Source organism: Leucopleurus acutus, assembly GCF_964270905.1.
Source record: "Leucopleurus acutus genome assembly, chromosome: 6".
Lineage (NCBI taxonomy): Eukaryota > Metazoa > Chordata > Mammalia > Artiodactyla > Delphinidae > Leucopleurus > Leucopleurus acutus.
This window is the reverse complement of record NC_139149.1, coordinates 5,362,960-5,379,643: the sequence shown is the minus strand read 5'-3', so window position 1 is coordinate 5,379,643 and position 16,684 is coordinate 5,362,960. Positions and strand designations below refer to the sequence as shown.

The 16,684-nt window shown below is 40.5% G+C and overlaps 1 protein-coding gene across 2 annotated transcripts in view; it reads right to left on the bottom strand.

Moving 5' to 3' along the window:
• Positions 1-16,684, bottom strand: part of PLEKHB2 (pleckstrin homology domain containing B2) — a 47,414-nt gene that overhangs the window by 4,422 nt on the left and 26,308 nt on the right. The window contains exon 7 of one of the 2 annotated variants that reach the window (XM_082841499.1): positions 10,403-10,511. In XM_082841499.1, the coding sequence (XP_082697625.1) occupies positions 10,403-10,511 (109 nt within the window). The remainder of the gene's footprint in view (positions 1-10,402; positions 10,512-16,684) is intronic. The other variant, XM_082841500.1, reaches the window with a different exon arrangement.

Sequence of the window (16,684 nt, the reverse complement as noted above, 5' to 3'; positions counted from 1 at the left end):
CACCGGGGCAGGCGGGGCTGGGAGCTGAGGCTCGGGCTTCGGTCGGAGTGGTGGCGTGAACACAGCCTAAAGGGGCTAGTGCACCACGGCTAGCCGGGAGGGAGTCCAGGGAAAAGTCTGGACCAGCCGAAGAGGCAAGAGACTTTTTCTTCCCTCTTTGTCTCCTGGTGCGCGAGCAGAGGGGATTAAGATGGCTGCTTAAAGGAACCCCAGAGACGGGTGCGAGACGCGGCACAGGTCACTCTCCTCACCTCCCTGCCGGGGAGTCTGTCCAGCCCACCACTGCCAGGGTTCCGGGATCCAGGGACAACTTCCAGGGGAGAACACACGGCATGCCCCACACTCTGTAACCCTCCCTTCCCCTGGCCTGAGTGAGCCAGAGCCCCCGAACCAGTGGCTCCTTTAACCCCATCCTCTCTGAGAGAAGAACAGACGCCCTCCGGCGACCTACATGCAGAGGCGGGGCTAAATCCAAAGCTGAGCCCCGGGAGCTGTGCGAACAAAGAAGAGAAATCTCTCCCAGCAGCCTCAGAAGCAGCGGATTAAAGCTCCACAATCAACTTGATGTGCCCTGCATCTGTGGAATACCTCAATAGACAAGGAATCACCCCAAATTGAGGAGGTGGACTTTGAGAGCAAGATTTATGATTTTTTCCCCTTTTCCTCTTTTTGTGAATGTGTATGTGTATGCTTCTATGTGAGATTTTGTCTGTATAGCTTTGCTTTCACCATTTGTCCTAGGGTTCTATACATCTTTTGTAAAATTTTTTTCTTAATTATTTTTTATTTTAATAACTTTATTTTATCTTACTTTATTTTATTTTATCCTCTTTCTTTCTCTCCCTCTCTCTCTCTCTCTCCCTCCCTCCCTCCCTCCCTCCCTCTCTCCCTCTCTCCTTCTCTCTCCCTCTCTCTCTCCCCTGCCCCTCTTTCTTTCTACTTTTTCTCCCTTTTATTCTGAGCCATGTGGATGAAAGGCTCTTGGTGCTGCAGCCAGGAGTCAGTGCTGTGCCTCTGAGGTGGGAGAGCCAACTTCAGGACACTGTTCCACAAGAGACTTCCCAGCTCCACGTAATATCAAACGGCAAAAATCTCCCAGAGATCTCCATCTCAACGCCAGCACTCAGTTTCACTCAATGTCCAGCAAGCTACAGTATGGGACACGATATACCAAACAACTAGCAACAAAGGAACACAGCCCCACCCATGAGCAGAGAGGCTGCCTAAAATCATAATCAGTCCACAGACACCCCAAATCACACCACCAGACGTGGACCTGCCCAACAGAAAGACAAGATCCAGCCTCAACCACCAGAACACAGGCACTAGTCCCCTCCACCAGGAAGCCTACACAACTCACTGAACCAACCTTAGCCACTGGGGACAGACACCAAAAACAATGGGAACTACGAACCTGCAGCCTGCAAAAAGGAGACCCCAAACACAGTAAGATAAGCAAAATGAGAAGACAGAAAAACACACAGCAGATGAAGGAGCAAGATAAAAACCCACCAGACCTAACAAATGAAGAGGAAATAGGCAGTCTACCTGAAAAAGAATTCAGAATAATGATAGTAAAGATGATCCAAAATCCTGGAAATAGAATAGACAAAATGCAAGAAACATTTAACAAGGACCTAGAAGAACTAAAGATGAAACAAGCAACGATGATCAACACAATAAATGAAATTAAAAATACTCTAGATGGGATCAATAGAAAAATAACTGAGGCAGAAGGACGGATAAGTGACCTGGAAGATAAAATAGTGGAAATAACTACTGCAGAGCAGAATAAAGAAAAAAGAATGAAAAGAACTGAGGACAGTCTCAGAGACCTCTGGGACAACATTAAACACACCAACATTCAAATTATAGGGGTTCCAGAAGAGGAAGAGAAAAAGAAAGGGACTGAGAAAATATTTGAAGTGATTATAGTTGAAAACCTCCCTAATATGGGAAAGGAAATAGTCAAGTCCAGGAAGCACAGAGAGTCCCATGCAGGAAAAATCCAAGGAGAAATACGCCAAGACACATATTAATCAAACTGTCAAAAATTAAATACAAATAAAACATATTAAAAGCAGCAAGGGAAAAACAACAAATAACACACAAGGGAATCCCCATAAGGTTAACAGCTGATCTTTCAGCAGAAACTGTGAAAGCCAGAAGGGAGTGGCAGGACATATTTAAAGTGATGAAGGAGGAAAACCTGCAACCAAGATTACTCTACCCAGCAAGGATCTCCTTCAGATTTGATGGAGAAATTAAAACCTTTACAGACAAGCAAAAGGTGAGAGAGTTCACCACCACCAAACCAGCTTTACAACAAATGCTAAAGGAACTTCTCTAGGCAAGAAACACAACAGAAAAAAAGACCTACAATAACAAACCCAAAACAATTAAGAAAATGGGAATAGGAACATACATAACGATAATTATCTTAAATGTAAATGGATTAAATGCTCCCACCAAAAGACACAGACTGGCTGAATGGAAACAAAAACAAGACCCATATATATTCTGTCTACAAGAGACCCAATTCAGACCTAGAGACACATACAGACTGAAAGTGAGGGGATGGAAAAAGATATTCCATGCAAATGGAAACCAAACGAGAGCTGGAGTAGCAATTCTCATATAAGACAAAATAGACTTTAAAATAAAGACTATTAGAAGAGACAAAGGAGGACGCTACATAATGATCAAGGGATCGATCCAAGAAGAAGATATAACAATTGTAAATATTTACGCACCCAACATAGGAGCACCTCAATACATAAGGCAAATACTAACAGCCATAAAAGGGGAAATCGACAGTAACACGTTCATAGTAGGGGACTTTAACACCCCACTTTCACCAGTGGACATATCATCCAAAATGAAAATAAATAAGGAAACACAAGCTTTAAATGATACATTAAACAAGATGGACTTAATTGATATTTATAGGACATTCCACCCAAGAACAACAGAATACACATTTTTCTCAAGTGCTCATGGAACATTCTCCAGGATAGATCATATCGTGGGTCACAAATCAAGCCTTGGTAAATTTAAGAAAACTGAAATTGTTTCAAATATCTTTTCCAACCACAACACTATGAGACTAGATACCAATTACAGGAAAAGATCTGTAAAAAAATACAAACACATGGAGGCTAAACAATACATTACTTAATAACGAAGTGATCACTGAAGAAATCAAAGAGGAAATAAAAAAACACCTAGAAACAAATGACAATGGAGACACGACGACCCAAAACCTATGGGATGCAGCAAAAGCAGTTCTAAGAGGGAAGTTTAGAGCAATACAATCCTACCTTAAGAAACAGGAAACATCTCAAATAAAAAGCCTTGCAGCTATAGCAATTAGAGAAAGAAGAACAAAAAAACCCCAAAGTTAGCAGAAGGAAAGAAATCATAAAGATCAGATCAGAAATAAATGAAAAACAAATGAAGGAAACAATAGCAAAGATCAATAAAACTAAAAGCTGGTTCTTTGAGAAGATAAACAAAGTAGATAAACCATTAGCCAGACTCATCAAGAAAAAAAGGAAGAAGACTCAAATCAATAGAATTAGAAATGAAAAAGGAGAAGTAACAACTGACACTGCAGAAATACAAAAGATCATGAAAGATTACTACAAGCAACTCTAGGCCAATCAAATGGACAACCTGAAAGAAATGGACAAATTCTTAGAAATGCACAACCTGCCAAGACTGAATCAGGAAGACATAGAAAATATGAACAGACCAATCACAAGCACTGAAATTGAAACTGTGATTAAAAATCTTCCAACAAACAAAAGCCCAGGACCAGATGGCTTCACAGGCAATATCTATCAAACATTTAGAGAAGAGCTAACACCTATCCTTCTCAAACTCTTCCAAAATATAGCAGAGGGAGGGACACTCCCAAACTCATTCTACGAGGCCACCATCACCCTGATACCAAAAGCAGACAAGGATGTCACAAAGAAAGAAAACTACAGGCCAATATCACTGATGAACATAGATGCAAAAATTCTCAACAAAATACTAGCAAACAGAATCCAACAGCACAGTAAAAGAATCATACACCATGATCAAGTGGGGTTTATTCCAGGAATGCAAGGATTCTTCAATACATGCAAATCAATCAACGTGACACACCATATTAACAAACTGAAGGAGAAAAACCATATGATCATCTCAATAGATGCAGAGAAAGCTTTCGACAAAATTCAACACCCATTTATCATAAAAACCCTCCAGAAAGTAGGCATAGAGGGAACTTTCCTCAACATAATAAAGGCCATATATGACAAACCCACAGCCAACGTCGTCCTCAATGGTGAAAAACTGAAACCATATCCACTAAGATGAGGAACAAGACAAGGTTGCCCACTCTCACCACTCTTATTCAACATAGTTTTGGAAGTTTTAGCCACAGCAATCAGATAAGAAAAGGAAGTAAAAGGAATCCAAATCGGAAAAGAAGAAGTAAAGCTGTCACTGTTTGCAGATGACATACTATACATAGAGAATCCTGAAGATGCTACCAGAAAACTACTAGAGCTAATCAATGAATTTGGTAAAGTAGCAGGATACAAAATTAATGCATAGAAATCTCTGGCATTTTTATACACTAATGATGAAAAATCTGAAAGTGAAATCAAGAAAACAGTCCTATTTACCATTGCAACAAAAAGAATAAAGTATCTAGGAATAAACCTACCTAAGGAGGCAAAAGACCTATATGCAGAAAATTATAAGACACTGATGAAAGAAATTAAAGATGATACAAACAGATGGAGAGATATACCATGTTCTTGGATTGGAAGAATCAACATTGTGAAAATGACTCTACTACCCAAAGCAATCTACAGATTCAATGCAATCCCTATCAAACTACAACTGGCATTTTTCACAGAACTAGAACAAAAAATTTCACAATTTGTATGGAAACAGAAAAGACCCCTAATAGCCAAAGCAATCTTGAGAACGAAATACGGAGCTGGAGGAATCAGGCTCCCTGACTTCATACTATACTACAAAGCTACAGTAATCAAGACAGTATGGTACTGGCACAAAAACAGAAATATAGATCAACGGAACAGGATAGAAAGCCCAGAGATAAACCCACGCACATATGGTCACCTTATCTTTGATAAAGGAGGCAGGAATGTACAGTGGAGAAAGGACACCCTCTTCAATAAGTGGTGCTGGGAAAATTGGACAGGTACCTGTAAAAGTATGCGATTAGAACACTCCCTAACACCATACACAAAAATAAGCTCAAAATGGATTAAAGACCTAAATGTAAGGCCAGAAACTATCAAACTCTTAGAGGAAAACATAGGCAGAACACTCTATGACATAAATCACACAAGATCCTTTTTGACCCACCTCCTAGAGAAATGGAAATAAAAACAAAAATAAACAAATGGGACCTAATGAAACGTCAAAGCTTTTGCACAACAAAGGAAACCATAAACAAGACCAAAAGACAACCCTCAGAATGGGAGAAAATATTTGCAAATGAAGCAACTGATAAAGGATTAATCTCCAAAATTTACAAGCAGCAGCTCAATAACAAAAAAACAAACAACCCAATCCAAAAATGGGCAGAGACCTAAATAGACATTTCTCCAAAGAAGATATACAGACTGCCAAGAAACAGACGAAAGAATGCTCAACATCATTAATCATTAGAGTAATGCAAATCAAAACTACAAGGAGATATCATCTCACACCATCAGAATGGCCATCATCAAAAAATCTAGAAACAGTAAATGCTGGAGAGGGTGTGGAGAAGAGGGAACACTCTTGCACTGCTGGTGGGAATGTGAATTGGTACAGCCACTATGGAGAACAGTATGGAGGTTCCTTAAAAAACTACAAATAGAACTACCATATGACCCAGCAATCCCACTACTGGGCATATACCTTGAGAAAACCATAATTCAAAAAGAGTCATGTACCAAAATGTTCATTGCAGCTCTATTTACAATAGCCAAGAGATGGAAACAACCTAAGTGTCCATCATCAGATGAATGGATAAAGAAGATGTGGCACATATATACAATGGAATATTACTCAGCCATAAAAAGAAATGAAGTTGAGTAATTTGTAGTGAGGTGGATGGACCTAGAGTCTGTCATACAGAGTGAAGTCAGAAAGTGAAAGACAAATACCATATGCTAACACGTATATATGGAATCTAAGAAAAAACAAATGTCATGTAGAACCTAGGGGTAAGATGGGAATAAAGACACAGACCTACTAGAGAATGGACTTGCGGATATGGGGAGGGGGAAGGGTAAGCTGTGACAAAGTGAGAGAGTGGCATGGACATATATACACTACCAAACGTAAAGTAGATAGCTAGTGGCAAGCAGCCGCATAGCACAGGGAGATCAGCTCGGTGCTTTGTGACCACCTGGATGGGTGGGATAGGGAGGGTGGGAGGGAGGGAGACGCAAGAGGGAAGAGATATGGGAACATATGTATATGTATAACTGTTTCATTTTGTTATAAAGCAGAAAGTAACACACCATTGTAAAGCAATTATACTCCAATAAAGATGTAAAAAAAAAATGTTTAATCCACATTTAAAAAGAGAAAAAAAAAAAGATCCCCTGAAAAATCTAAATCTGCATTCCCTCCGTTAGACCCCCAGAGGGATCTCCTCAATGCATGCCCAGGAGCCAACTTCTTCTGTTCCTACCATGGAGCTAAGTCCTTTTTTTATAAAAATGTATTTATTTATTTATTTATTTTTGGCTGCATTGGGTCTTCGCTGCTGCATGCGGGCTTTTCTCCAATTGCGGCGAGCGGGGGCTCCTCTTTGTTGTGGTGCGCAGGCTTCTCATTGAGGTGGCTTCTCTTACTGTGGAACACAGGCTCTAGGCACGCAGGCTTCAGTAGTTGTGGCGCACGGGCTTAGTTGCGCCGCAGCACGTGGGATCTTCCCAGACCAGGGATCGAACCCGTGTCCCCTGCATTGGCAGGCAAATTCTTAACCACTGCGCCACCAGGGAAGTCCCAGGAGCTAAGTCCTTAACAAAGTCAACTAGGGACATTTCCAAGTTGTACTTATTTTAATTATCTAATTTAACTAAACTTTACATAAATGATCAAAACACGAATGTAGAAAAGGCAGATACTGTTTCTATGACAATTAAGTTAGATACTTTAGGAAAGTCTAAATAAAGGGAAGTAACTTTTACAAATTATCATCAAACCAACGAATTGAGTAAACAATAAAAGATGGGGGAGGAGACACCAAGAATCACAAAATCTAGAGGTCTGCTCTCAGACTTGGCCCTGGAAACTGTAGTGCAATTATGTGTCACATGAGTACCATCTCTGTAAGAGAGAAACAGAGGACTCTAACCAAAGGAGCCAACTCAAACCAAAGACCTCAAGCCCACAACAAGAGACAGCTGAACAAATGTCCACTAACGTGGGAAAATTAAAACAGAATACTTATAGTGTGTACACAGCACTCTGAGCACTTTTAAATTGGCTGCCCGGCCACCAGTCCCCAATCATATTAAAGAGAAGGCCTTTAACCTTCTCTGCATGACCAGGGCCTCTATGGACACTGCAAGGCAGTGTGTCATGAAGCTGGCAAAGCACCGGAGTATCTTAGACAGGCTGACTGAAGAGCTCCTGTCTGGTTACCAGCACAATGCTGCAGTGGGACGACCACTACTGAGCAGCCCTTCCACAGCAAGCACCCTGCTAGCGGGTCACAGCACAAATGCCAAATGCCTATGGACTGCACTCAGCCCTCAGTAGCAAGTATTCTGAGGTGGCCCCAAGTGTGCTGTCTCTTTTTTCATCATCGAAGTCAAAGGCAAGGATGGAATCCTATGTACAGAAATTCCCTTCACAAGCACAAGCACAGAATTTCTGCTTTTGTACAGAATTAGAAACAGCTGGGATTATCCCAGTCTGTGGCCTAGGGGCTGAATAAAAGACTGGTTCTCATCAGACGATTAGGCTAGGGCTTAAAAACTGACCACCAACCCCAAAATAAATGGGGAAAAAAATAATTCACACAAGGGAAAATCTAATTTGTAAACAACTGTACAATGTTTATCTTTGCCAGTCATCATACAAATGTAAACTAAAGCAACCTGACTCCATGTTAAGACCTTATCAAAACTTTCAGGGCTTCCCTGGTGGTGCAGTGGTTGAGAGTCCACCTGCCGATGCAGGGGACGCGTGTTCGTGCCCCGGTCTGGGAAGATCTCACATGCCGTGGAGCGGCTAGGCCCGTGAGCCATGGCCGCTAAGCCTGCGCGTCCAGAGCCTGTGCTCCGCAGCGGGAGAGGCCACAACAGTGAGAGGCCCGCGTACCACAGAAAAAAAGAAAACCTTTCAGAGCACAACAACAGGTAATCTTTATGGGACTACAGAGAAACCAGTACATCACTAACTCCTAGTGGCATTATAAACTGATGAACTATTCTGGAAATTAACTTGGTAAATGGTATCAAGACTTACTGTAATACTGTCAGATGAAATGATATAAAGTCTGAATTTCCCTCAAAACAATCCAGAGGTGGGGAGAGAAGGTACAGGTGAAACAAGATGTGGTAACTGTTGAAGCTGGTAACAGGCAAATTTGACAGTTCATTTACTGTCTCTACTTTTGTATGTTTGAAAACTTCTATAATTTTTTAATGGTATCAAAAGAAACAAAAATGTTTTTGCCCTTTGACATATTAATTTAATATAGAGAAATCAGAAATGTATTCTAAGACATATTTAACAGGAATGAAAGAGAAAATGATTAGAAATATTCAAAGCAATATCTACGACAGTAAAAATGAAAAGAAAAAAGTAAAGGCTTAACTAATAATACATCACCCCACATGACAGTATGCAATCATTAAAAATACTTAATGGGCTTCCCTGGTGGCGCAGTGATTGAGAGTCCGCCTGCCGACGCAGGGGACACGGGTTCGTGCCCCGGTCCGGGAAGATCCCACATGCCGCGGAGCGGCTGAGCCCGTGAGCCATGGCCGCTGAGCCTGCGCGTCCAGAGCCTGTGCTCCGCAACGGGAGAGGCCACAACAGTGAGAGGCCCGCGTACCGCAAAAAAAAAAAAAAAAAAAACTTAAGAAGATTATGTAGCACTCTGAACAAAATACATAAAATTTTATTGATAAAATGAGAATAGAATGCAAAAAGTAATGTAAGATAACAAAGATGAAACAATTATTTTACATGGGGAAAATAATTCAAACAAAAATAGTTGTGCTAGGATTAGAGGATAGACAGTTCATTTTTCAGCATCATTATTTTATCAGTTTTCAACTTGACATGAAAAAAAAAAAATCAAGCAAGGCAGAATCCTTCAGTCTATGCTAGATGAGTGCACTGCATCAGATTCCAGACACAGATAACAGGAGAAACTCTCTTGTATTAGGTGCTAATGCATGAGAAACCAAAGTAACCACCACTAACCAAAAGGACACTTTGAGTCTGGGGCCGGCCAAATCCAGAGACCCCGTGGCAGCCCCCTTGGCTTCTCTGCGGCATTAATATCAGTGACCACACACCCTTCTGATAACACACTCTCCTTCTACTGCTTCTGCGTTAAGGCACTGTGCTAGGTTTGCTCACAGCCACTTAGAGTTCTGATCTCTTGGAAAGCTCTGGGCTCCCATTCCAGTCTATTCACCAACTCACTCTCCTGTGTGTCGCTCTGACAAGCAATATCCACTGTGACCTGCCCCTGCCTGACTTCACCTGCTCATTGGGGTCTGGGTGTGGCCTCACCCTTCAGGCCATCAGGCACGTAGCTCTAGTCCCTCTTGCCCTGGTTGTAGGCGCCAGCATATTCCTGCACCTCCGCCCTGTAGACTTCCCCTGACCATGCTGCACCTAGGACTTGATGCCTCCTACACAGGCCAGTCATTCATATCTAACAACTTGTTTTGGGTGAGGTGGAAGATGAAAGGAACCCATTAAAAGCCCAGAATAAACATAAGCCCTCCCAGGCCTCTACTTCACCTGCAAAATGGAACATCACACCTAAGTAGTGACAATTTTTGAAGGATATTACCAGAAGGAAAAAAAAGAGAAAGATTACCTTTTATCCCTTAAAATGGGCCTCTTAGTTTGGTTGCTTCTTAATGTAAATGAATTTCAGTAAGTACAAATTCTCTTCTTGGGGATGAATCTGGATACAATAGTGAAGTTTTAAAAATCAAGCCCACTCTAACTTTTGTGAAGCAGTGTGAAGATATATAATGATTTTTTTTTTTTTAAGTAGTGGAGTGATTTCTAGTCTAACCAGAAGAAACATAGCTCACCTTAAATTGAGAAATAAAAATTCTTCAGGCTTTATTGATCTACTCACTAAATGAAGAGAAACAAGGAATGAAAGGCTGGCATAAGTTACCTGCATATGGGTACTGGTAGGGTACAGCATAAGCCTGCCCATTTGCAGCATAGACAACTTGAGTTCCTGGCGGGTATGCACCACTGTATGGACCATAGCCGTATGCCTGCTGAAAAGATATAGGCCCATTAGAAATACAATTTTGAAATTTCAACATCCATTTATAATAAAAACTCTCAACAAAGTGGGTATAAAGACAACATTCCTCAATATAATAAAAGCTATATATGACAAGCCCATAGCTAGCATCATACTCAATGGTGAAAAACTGAAAGCATTTCCTCTAAGATCAGGAACAAGACAAGGATGTCCACTCTCATCACTTTTATTCAACATACTATTGGAAGGCCTAGCCAGAGCAATTAGACAAGGAAATAAAAGGCATCCAAACTGGAAAGGAAAAAGTAAAACTGTCACTACTTGCAGATGACAGAATATTATATATAGAAAACCCTAAAGGCTCCACAAAAAAACTGTAAGAATAAATGAATTCAGTAAAGTTGCAGGATACGAAATCAACATACAGAAACCTGTTGCGTTTCTATACATTAATAACAAACGTTCAGAAAGGGAAATTAAGAAAACGATCCCATTTACAATTGCATCAAAAACAATAAATTATTAACATATACACACTACTATATATAAAATAGATAATCAACAAGGACCTACTGTATAGCACAGGGAACTCTACTCAATACTCTGTGATAACCTATATGGGAAAAGAAACTGAAAACGAATAGATATATGTGTATGTATAACTGAATCACTTTGCTGTACACCTGAAACTAACACAACATTGTAAATCAACTATACCCTAATATAAAATAAAAATTAAAAAGCAAAACAAACAAAAAAACAATAAAATACCTAGGAATAAATTTAACCAAGGAGGTGAAACGCCTGTACACTGAAAACTATAAGGCACTGATGAAAGAAACTGAAAATACAAATAACTGGAAAGATATTCCAAGCTAATGGATTGGAAGAATAGTTAAAATGTCCATACTATCCAAAGTAATCTACAGATTCAATGCAATCCTTAACAAACTTCCAATGGCATTTTTTGCAAAAACAGAACAATCTTAAAATTTGTATGAAACTACAAAAGACCCAAAATAGCCAAAGAAAGAAGAATAAAGCTGGAGGCATCATGCTCCCAGATTTCAAACTATACTACAAAGTAATCACAACAGTATGGTATTGGCATAAAAACAGACACACAGATCAATGGAACAGAAGAGAGTGCCCAGAAATAAACCCAAGTGTATATGGTCAATTAACTTACAACAAAGGAGCCAAGAGAATACATGGGGAAAGGACAGTCTCTTCAATAAATGGTGCTGGGAAAAGTAGACAGCCACATGCAAAAGAATGAAACTAGACCACTATCTTATACCATACACAAAAATTAACTCAAAATGGATTAAACATGTAAGACCTGAAACCATAAAACTCCTAGAAAAAAACAAAGGTGATAAGCTCCTTGACATTGGTCATGGTGATGATTTTTTGGATCTGACTCCAAAGGCAAAGGCAATAAAAGCAAAAATAAATGTGGGACTACATCAACTAAAAAGCTTCTGTACAGCAAAGGAAACCACCAACAAAATGAGAAGGCAACCTACTGAATGGGAGAAAATATTTGCAAATCACATATAGGGAACTCATACAACTCAACAGCAAAAAAATAACCTGATTAAAAAATGGGCCGAAGAACTGAATAGACAACTTCCCAAAGAAGAAATACAGATGGCCAACAGGCACATGAAAAGATACTCAACATGACTGATGATCAGGGAAATGCAACTCAAAACCACAATGAGGTATCACCTCACACCTGTTAGAATGACTATTATTAAAAAGACAAGAGGGCTTCCCTGGTGGCACAGTGGTTGAGAGTCCGCCTGCCGATGCAGGGGACACGGGTTCGTGCCCCAGTCCAGGAAGATCCCACATGCCACGGAGCGGCTGGGCCCGTGAGCCATGGCCACTGAGCCTGCACGTCCAGAGCCTGTGCTCCACAACAGGAGAGGCCACAACAGTGAGAGGCCTGCGTACCACAAAAAAAAAAAAAAAAGACAAGAAATAACAAGTGTTGGCACGGATGTGGAGAAAAGGGAACCCTCATACACAGCTGACAGGAATATAAATTGGTGCCTCCAAAAAGGAAAACAGTAATGGAAGGAAGTTCCTGAAAAAATTAAACATAGAACTAACAGTTGATCCAGCAATTCCACTTCTGGGTATTCATCCAAAGGAAACAAAAACATTAACTCAAAAAGATATCTGTATCCCCATGTTCACTGCATCATTATTTACAATAGCTAAGATATGGAAACAACCTAAGTGTCCATCAGCAAATGGATAAAGAAGATGTGGTCCAAATATACAATGGAATATTAATCTGCCATTAAAAAAGGACATCTTGGGGGCTTCCCTGGTGGCACAGTGGTTGAGAGTCCGCCTGCCAATGCAGGGGACACGGGCTCAAGCCCTGGTCCGGGAAGATCCTACATGCCACAGAGCAACTAAGCCCGTGCACCACAACTACTGAGCCTGCGCTCTAGAGCCCGTGAGCCACAACTACTGAAGCCCATGCACCCAGAGCCCATGCTCCACAAGAGAAGCCACCGCAAAGAGAAGCCCGCACAAGGCAACAAAGAGTAGCCCCCGCTCACCACAACTAGAGAAAGCCCACGTGCAGCAACAAAGACCCAATGCAGCCAAAAATTAAATAAATAAATAAATAAATCATGGGGATATAATATACAGCATGGTGACTATAGTTAATAATACTATACTGCATATTTGAAAGTTGCGAAGAGGGTATGTATTAAAAATTTTCAACACAAGAAAAAAAATTCTTTATGGTGACAGATTTTAACTAGACCTAATGCAGTGATTATTTTGCAATATATACAAATACAGATCATTATGTTGCATACCTGAAACTAATAAAATGTTACATGTTAATTATACCTCAATTTTGAAAAATACGATTTGGAAACCACCGGGAATATATTAAAATTGGTTCTCCAAGTTGCAGTCAATAAAGTTTGACACTCTATTAAAAAAATAAAGAACATGACGGGACTTCCCTGGTGGTCCAGTGGCTAAGACTCCACGCTCCCAATGAAGGGGGCCCAGGTTCAATCCCTGGTCAGGGAACTAGATCCCGCACACATGCCACTACTAAGAGATCATTCCCATGCCGCAACTAAAGATCCCGCACACCGCAACTAAGACCTGGTGCTGCCCAATAAATAAATAAATATTTTAAAAATAATAACAATAAATAAAGAACATGAGACAGTGTGCTTATGCTCTTTGTTTTAAGATCCTAAAAAAACAAACCCACAACTGGAATCTACTTTCAGGCTGTAAAATAAAGTAGGTGGAAAACACAACAAAAAAGAGAACTGGACTTGCCAGAGATTCCAATTTCATTTCAGCTGTACCACTAACTTGACCTTCAGTAAGTCATCTAACTACTGTAGGCCTTGTTTTGTTCATCTCTAAAATGATCAGTTTGGACCAGGTGATAAACGAGATTCATCCAAAGCCAGTTTTCTCTTGGTGAAGCCAGCCTAGCAGCAAAACCCTCCCCAGCCCAATTACCAGCAGTTCCTGGCAGGAGAATATAAAAGACTGATACTGGGGGGTCTGAGGTCTGAGGCCTGGGCAGGTGACTGGCTGTTTTCCACAAGGACATGCCTATGAAAGGGCATTGCCAGAAATGGGCAGTGGACTGCCTCCACTGACCAAGTAAAGGACTACTGTATACTGGGAAATACGGAGATGAAAGGCCTGACCTTCTTTATGAGCTCACAGGTGGTGACAGGGCAGACATGTTTACAGACAATTACAATTATTGTCATTATGTGACAAAGGCTATACACAGGGGAGAACAGGGAGCTATGGCCTGGCAAATACGTATGTAGATCTAAACCTGTTATCTTACAAAAGCAGGAGACAGAATTTATGCTTCTGTAAGACAGAATAGACGCAGACGTTGTTTTCCCTATTCTTCCTTCTAAGTACAACTGAAAACCCTGGACACTATACAACAAACACAAGGAGACTCTGAAAGGTAGAGAGAAAGCAGGTGACTGTCTAGGGACTTCATGACCCTAAGAAGGACACACAGTGAGTTCCCTGGGTTTTCTTTTTGCCTCCTACATCCGACTGGATAATGTAGAAGCAGCAACCAAGAAATGCCAACGTGTGCAGACCTTTCTTGGTCTGCCTCAAGGAAAGTCTGCTGTCTCTACCCAGAGCCTAAGAAGGAAAAGGCCAATCTGGCAAGAGAGACCATTTTCAGGCAGTAACTACTCCACTCCAGCCAAACAACACAAAAATAGCTGTGGCTATTACTCCCACCAGCAAAGTCCAGTATGGAGAAAGACGCTCTCCCACCCCCATCTCAAACAGTGTCAGAGAAGGCCAAGTGGGAAGCTGGGAATTTCACCGCTATCAGATGGAAACAGGCCGCCTCCAGTCCCATACCACAGTGTCAGTGGAGACCATGCAAGGAGCCAGAACTCCCATCTCTGCCCAGCAGAAACAAGATGCCCCTTCCTGTCCTGCTGGAGTAGGATCAACAGAGACCCAGTGGAGACCAAGTACTTCCACAACCTCTTATCAGTAACCATAGTATCAGTGAAGGCTAGTGGGGAGCAGCAGGGAAAGTCCCTCCAACTCCCAGGCAGGCTGGTGTCAGCAGAGACCTAGAGAAGGGCCTGAATTCCCAGCCCTCTCAGCAGTGACAATGAGCCAGTGTCAAATGCGACCCAGGGGACAACCTGGACTTCCACTGTTACATGAAGGAACAAAGCAGACCCCCTCTTCACCCAGCAGAGGAGCATTAGGAGGAAGTCTGCTAAAATGCAAGACTTAAGTAGATTCAGTCTTATAATATTTAAAATGTCCAGGTTTTGATAAAGAATAATTCGTCATACCAAGAACCAGGAAGATCTCAAACTGGATGACAAAAGACAACAAAAGAGACCAACACCAAGATGACAAAGATGTTGGAATTACCTGGGAAGGATTTTAAAGCAGCTATCATTAAAATATTTCAATAAGTAATTAAGAACATGTTTGAAATTCATAAAAGAAACAGGAAGTCTCCACAAAACCAGAAAAATATCAGGAAAAACTATATAAAGATATATATCAAGAATAACCAATGAAAATTTTAGAAATATAAAAATAACTAATAAATTATTCAATGAATGGACTCAACAACAAATAGAGATGACAAATAATCAATGAACATGAATATAAAGAGTAGAAATTACCTAATTAGAACAGAGAAAAAGCAGATTGAAGAAAAAAATGAACAAAAACTCTGAGACATGTGGGACATCTAACATCTGCGTCATCAGTTTCATTAGAGAAAGAGGGTGGGTCTAAAACAACATTCCAGAAATAATAGGTTAAAATTTCCCAAATTTAGCAAGAAACATAAACCTACGTATTCAAGAAACTGAATGAACACCAAATAAGATAAATCCCCAAATACACACATCAGAGTCAAATTTCTGAAAACTAAAGACAAGGAAAGTAGCCAGAAACAATGCACTACGTACACGGGGGAAAAAATTCAAATGATAGCAGATTTCTAATCAGAAATCAGGAGGGCCAGAGGAAATAGCACACATTTATCAAGTGCTGAAAGAAATGTCAACTCAGAATTCTATACTACTGAAAATATTCTTCAGAACAAAGATGAAATTGAGACATTCTCAGATGAAGGAAAACTGAGGATCTGTTGCCCGCAGATCTATCCTAAGAGAATGACAAAAGGAAGTTCACTAAACAGTAAATAATAAACGAAATCTTGAAACATCAGGAGGTAAAAAAATATGGTCAAAGCAGAATACATGTAAACATAATAAAAATCACATCTTGATTTTTCTAATAAGTTTGACAGCTGTAGCAAAATCTATAACACCATCTAATATGGTTCTCAATACATGTAAAAGAAATACTTAAAACAATTATACCATAAAATGAGAGAGAAAAAAGGAATTTAGAGGTAATGGTTTGATACTTCACTGGACTGGTAAAATGTGAACACCGGACTTTGAAAAATATGTGTACATGTATAATGTAACAACTAGAGCAACCATTAAAATAGCAATACAAAGAGATACTCAAAACATTACAGACACATCAAAATGTAATTCTAAAACATGTTCTATGGGAATTCCCTGGCAGTCCAGTGGTCAGGACTCTGCGCTCTCACCACCAAGGGCCTGGGTTAGCTCCCTGGTC